This window comes from Trachurus japonicus, unplaced genomic scaffold (assembly GCF_045865225.1).
Source record: "Trachurus japonicus isolate A0001 unplaced genomic scaffold, Traja_1.0 AP031143.1".
NCBI lineage: Eukaryota > Metazoa > Chordata > Actinopteri > Carangiformes > Carangidae > Trachurus > Trachurus japonicus.
The window spans coordinates 704-6,224 of NW_028221276.1; the positions used below are offsets into that span (position 1 = coordinate 704).

The following is a 5,521-nucleotide window of genomic DNA, read 5'->3' on the forward strand; positions in this document are numbered from 1 at the left end:
TGGCTATAATCCAGCATATACTATGTACAATGTCCATTAATAAATTCCTTTTTTTTTTTTTGAAAAGGTGGTAAACAGTTGAATCGGTGAGGCTGCATGGTGAAAGTGAATCTGACATAACTCATACACCCACTGTGATCCCAGTCACCTCTGCTGGTCCACCTTCAGTAAACTGTGTGCGATGTCATAGTTCATGACATATTCACCCACCCAGCCCGTTTCTCACCTTGTGATGTAATTTCCAATGGAGGCCCACAGCGGTACAATAGCCACACCGATAGCTATGGCTGATGGAACCAAGGTGTAGTAACGCTCCCAGTAATTGGTCGAGACAAAAAGCGCATAGATCCCTGAGGCCAGGAACATCATCCACTTAGTGCCTAGAAACCTTGAGAGAGACAGCGTTCAGACACAGAGTGTACATGTGTGGAGAGGGCAAGGACGATCACATCAGGGAGAAAGGTCTGACCGTTACAGATTGTGTGTGTGCTGATGTGTGTGTGTCTACCTGATGAGGACGGGGGTGTACAGCAGACCTATGATGGGTGTGACGTTGATGCCCATCAGCATCTTGCGGTCAATGTCTTCTAGGCCTAGGTTGCTGTACTTCACTTCACGGTAGGTCATATCGTAATGAAGGATCAGCTGCATTTGCAGAAGGCCTTTAACACACACACACACACACACACACAAAGATAGATTTTAAAGAACACAGATTTTGCAGCTGTGCCTGTTTGTATTCCTTTGTCCACTCTCTTCTTCTTCGTTTCTCCTGACACACTCACCCATATACACACTGTACACAATCATGGCGCCAACACTGGCTGCAAGAACATTTTTGATGACACCCAGCCTCTTCCTCCTGTAGTACTTCTTCTCCTCTTCCTCCTCGTTGTACTCTGCCTGTGGACCCAAGAACTCCTCCATCTACGGAAAGCAAGAAAACAACTGCTGAGGAGTGTGTTTTCCTTTCACTTGAAGCTGTTGGCAGAAACTGGTGCGGGTGTTTTTTTCACAGTACAGCTGAGCTCACCTCTCCTTGAATGTTGTCCTCTTGCCCCACATTCAGCAGTTCATTCATACCGCCATTAGGAGGCACTATGAGATGCTCAACATCTCTGACTTGCTCATCTCCGTCTGTTGCCTCCATCTAGTGACCAAAACAAGTAGCACACTGGATTACTGGACAGTTAAAGCAGAAGTAAGTGATATATTTGTGTTAATATAAGTCTTAAATAGTTATATCTTCCGACAGCAATCACTTACATAGAGTGTTTGGTCTGAAACACGGGTCTGTCAGTCCCTCTGCTCTGCTCTGAGCCGAGGAGAAAACATTTATCGTATCCTACAGTTTTTATCCAATGAGGAGAGAGAACGGCATGCAGGGCTGTGTGTGCAGCCAAGGGACGCCGTGAATGTGGCGACGTAGGGACGAGGGCTGTTATGGTGCGTTCAAGGAAACTCGTATTTTTCCGACTGTGAAGTCGTACCAGTTCGATCTGGTACGAGCAGGGGTGAAAGTAGTTTCAAACTCTTGCCGGTACTATTACTAAAACCTTCATCTCTCTCTCACTTCATGCATTTTAAAATAGCAAAGTTAAAACCCAAACAATAAACATTTCAATATTTTACTGTAGGCTACCTGTACCTGTCTGGGTCAGAAAATAGATCAATAGAAATATACAGTCTTGACAACTGCTTTGTCTGTTAATCAAAACTAGTAGTGCCTAGTAGGCAGGAATTAAAAACACTTGACAATACTATTTTACCAGTTCAGTTCTGTTCTGTTTATTCAAGAAGAAAAGAGAAAAGAGATAAAGAGAGAGAAAAAACAATCAAACCAAAAACAGTTACTATACCATAAGAATTCAGATCAAACAAGCATTTAGCTTTCACAACAAATTTGTATATTCTTGTGGTTATCGATGGCCCACTGGTAGAAAAAATCCTGCACTGTCACTGAATACGTGACACTGAACACTTAACCACTCTTAATGATTTCAGGAGGACGGACAACCCAAGCCATCTCCAGACCTGGGCAACACAAGGCAGCATCAGCATCCGTTTTCCCAATTAATAACATTAAACATAACATTAACATTAAACCTGGGCAACACAAGGCAGCATCAGCATAAGTTTTCCCAATTAATAACATTAAATATTACTTAAAACAGTTTACTATACCATAAGAATTCAGATCAAACAAGCATTTAGCTTTCACAACAAATGTGTATATTCTTTTAGTACTTTTTTTTGACCAAACTATTTTAATTGAAACACATCCAGAATACAGAACAGATCACCCCTCATCAAAACACATCACCTAAAATAATTTCCACAGAGGCCTAAAGTAGTTATCCTCCTCTAAGTGACGGCGAGCCATGCCACTTGTTGTGTGAGCTGCTCTTCTTCCTTTGCCCAGCCAGGTCTTCACATAAGGCATCGGGTCCCACTGCATGCAAGGTGGTCCAACTGAGCTGACAAAGAGGAGGTTTGCAGCATTCTTTGTTGTCAGTTTGCTCCTGTAGTCAGTGATGATGTTGTTCATGGTACTGAACCCCCGCTCACAGTCTGCATTACTTGCTGACAATGTATCCACTGCCACAAGCAACTTCTTTATGTTGTTAGGAATGCTTCTTCCTCCACTGGCCTTGTACTCAATGAATCCAAGGTGTGCCTCTTGTTCATTCAGATGTAGGACATGGCACAAAGCCCTCACCTCATCTTCTCCATATCGAGGATTCTCATGGTCCCACTTGTCAGGATTAAGGACTGCCATTTGATTTAGAAGCCTGTTGTAGCTCTCTTTTCTGTTGGCTGTGACACTGGCCTGTGCTCTGTTCGCTGTGGTTGTGAAGAGTCTGTCGTTCATACTCTCTGCCACTGCTTGCGTAAACTGTGCAGAGTCAATGATGGGAGACCTGCCAACTCTTAACTGTTCTCCCTTAAATTTCATCTCTTCCTCTGCCTGTCTAGCTTCAACTACATGTTTCCCTGGGTATGGAATGAGACTTTCAATGCGCTTGACATACATCGTCATGATCTCATGGGCCTTTGGGAGTGTGGTCTTCCTGTTCTGAAGAAACTCTGACAAGTTCTTCAGTTCAGTCAGGACATCTGCCATCAGTGCAAGACTTTTCAAGAAGTTTACAGAGCACAGCTTTGACAACAGACCACTGAATTTAGCTCTCTCTCTGCTGTCCCTTGTCTCATCCTCTGATGCCTTGCGGAAATGTTGTGCCAGTGCTGGATAAGAGTGCCAAACTGCAGTGACCGCCATGTATGAGGAAGCAACCCAGCGAACACTGAACACTCTTCCAATTCTTCTGAGCTGTATGTGTAAATTGTGAGCACATTCACTTAGCTCTCGCATGTTTTTTGGTGACTGGCTATACAATGAATATAGGCTGTCAAGGAAGGCCTGGAAGTCTTTTGTTCCCCCTGTTGCCTCCAGTGCCTGGTCCACAGCCAGCTCCAGTCTGTGATTAAGGCAGTGCCACAGTACAATGCCTGGAAAGTCATCCTGGAGCAGCTTCCCAACACCTGACCTCACTCCCAGCATCACATTGGCCCCATCACTGCAGAATCCTATAAAAACTTCCTGCAGCAATTCAGTGGTGAAGCCACTCTTGAACAAGCAGTTCATGATCTGTTCTTTGATATGAGCAGCAGACAGGCTATCCAGCTCGATAAGGTCCAGTGGAAAAGCAATGGGCTCCATCTCTCCATCAACACTAGCTTTCAAAAACACAATTAATGTTGACTTGTGCCCCACACTGGTTGACTCATCCGCTAGTACTGTGATTTTACATCTGTTTTCTATAATCTTCCTCAGGAGTTCCTTCTTCATCTGTGATGACACATGATCAATAATGTCAACACAGACAGTTTTGCTGTGCAAAACACGGCCTAAATCAGCAGAATTAGCTTGCTGCAGGTCAATCAGACTCTCAAAGTCAGTGAATGGTTTATTGTTTTTAGCCACATAATATGCTGTCCTGAATACCTTGGCAGTGGACTCAAATGCAGACTCCTGACTGGTGGCGTTCATGTTCAGTAGAATGTCTTTCTGTGCTGTCTGTAGAATTTTAATTGCTTCATTGTGTGCTTGGGAGTTTCGGTGCTCATGGATTTTTTTTGCGCAGTGATAAAAGCTGGACATCTCTTGAATTACCGAACGGGGTTATCTTTCCCTCAGCCCACTGGCTGGCAATATTGACACCACGAGATGCCATGAGACCTAGATTCTTAACATCGTGGCATGGAGTGCATCCCAGCTTCCCATGTTGGGCATACAACCATTCATTTTTGCTTTTAAATTGTTCATATTGACCCTTTGTCCAAATGGAAGGATATGCAGGAGGTGTAGCATCATCATCACCTGCTTTTTCTGAGGGTGCTGCAGCTGCAGCTGCTTCTTCTTGACATGATGCTGCCTCACCCTGACTCTCTTGCTCAAAATCCTCATCCGTATGTGTTTTTCTGATTTTCTGTGCTGGTAAACCATCTTCAGTTTCCTTTTCTTTTCTTTTGAATAAAGAAGTTATTTTTCTCTGCATTATTACTACAAAAAAATAGACTGTTGGGTTTCTCTCTGTTTTTATTTTAAATGTCTGTAGATGATATAACTGACAGATATTTAAATCATATTCAAAGTGTTTCAGCCAACCAGAAGAATGTGTGGAATTTCGTTGGTGTAATTTATTGTTCGTCCTGTCCCGGCGCAGGCGGCGTTTCTTGACGTCTGTGGACCAGTTGTGGAAAACGTCCCAGTGCTTTAAATCAAACGCACCCATCCCCATAGCAACCACTGTGTTTAGGAAGTAGACGCGCATGCGAAATCTCCGGTCGTTCGCTCATAAGCAGTTAATTTTCCGAACTGCTTCGTATCGTTAAAATAATAAAACAACACGAAACACAACTGCTTACTCTCTTATACTCTTACTCTTTTAATTGGGACATTTTGCAACGAACGTTAAACGTGTGTGGTACACGTTTGAAAGGCTGGGTGCAGAGGAGATTACCGAGCTCTCCCCGAGAGGAGGGGGAGAGAAGCAGGGTAAGAGCCTTTAGAGAGGGAGATGCCCGGCGGCCGGCCAAGGCTCCGCACAGCTTGGACTAAACAGCGGACAGTTCAGAAACAATTCGGAATTAATTAAAATTAGTTTTTATTAACAGACAAAGCAGTTTTCAAGACTGTATATTTCTATTGATCTATTTTCTGACTCAGAGTGCAGGCAGCCTCTCTCTCATGATCTTCCTGGTACTGAGTACCGCCTCTGAATCTTTTAGTGGTACGCAGTACCGGACCGTACCGGCCTACTTTCACCCATGGGTACGAGTTCACCGGTCGGAAGTTACGAGTGGCCGTTATAGTGACTTTCACCGGTAAAACAGGTCGGAAAAACACGAGTGGGTTGCCTGGAACGCTACAAAGTCGTAAGTTGTGACTTGAAGCTGTAATTTACGATTTCAAAAGCCTGCCTGGAACGCAGCATTAGCGAAAACGACCGGACCACTT

At 44.0% G+C, this 5,521-nt stretch overlaps 1 protein-coding gene across 1 annotated transcript; it reads right to left on the bottom strand.

Annotated features, from left to right (window-relative positions):
• Positions 1-202: 202 nt before the first annotated feature.
• LOC146959737 (protein unc-93 homolog B1-like) lies at positions 203-1,145 on the bottom strand. The gene is made up of 4 exons (XM_085772956.1): positions 1,034-1,145; positions 786-927; positions 509-662; positions 203-388 (listed from the first exon to the last, which is right to left on the bottom strand). Exons 1-4 carry the CDS (start codon positions 1,079-1,081, stop codon positions 223-225), a joined length of 510 nt encoding a protein of 169 aa, XP_085629082.1. The 5' UTR covers positions 1,082-1,145; the 3' UTR covers positions 203-222.
• Positions 1,146-5,521: the final 4,376 nt, after the last annotated feature.

What these genes read in the sequence shown, in the direction of transcription:
- LOC146959737 (XM_085772956.1), bottom strand. Translation starts at nt 1,081, where the DNA reads ATGAATGAACTGCTGAATGTGGGGCAAGAGGACAACATTCAAGGAGAG. An exon ending in AGGACAACATTCAAGGAGAG is followed by an intron (nt 928 to 1,033) that starts GTGAGCTCAGCT and finishes TGCTTTCCGTAG; the next exon opens with ATGGAGGAGTTCTTGGGTCC. An exon ending in TGTGTACAGTGTGTATATGG is followed by an intron (nt 663 to 785) that starts GTGAGTGTGTCA and finishes TGTGTGTTAAAG; the next exon opens with GCCTTCTGCAAATGCAGCTG.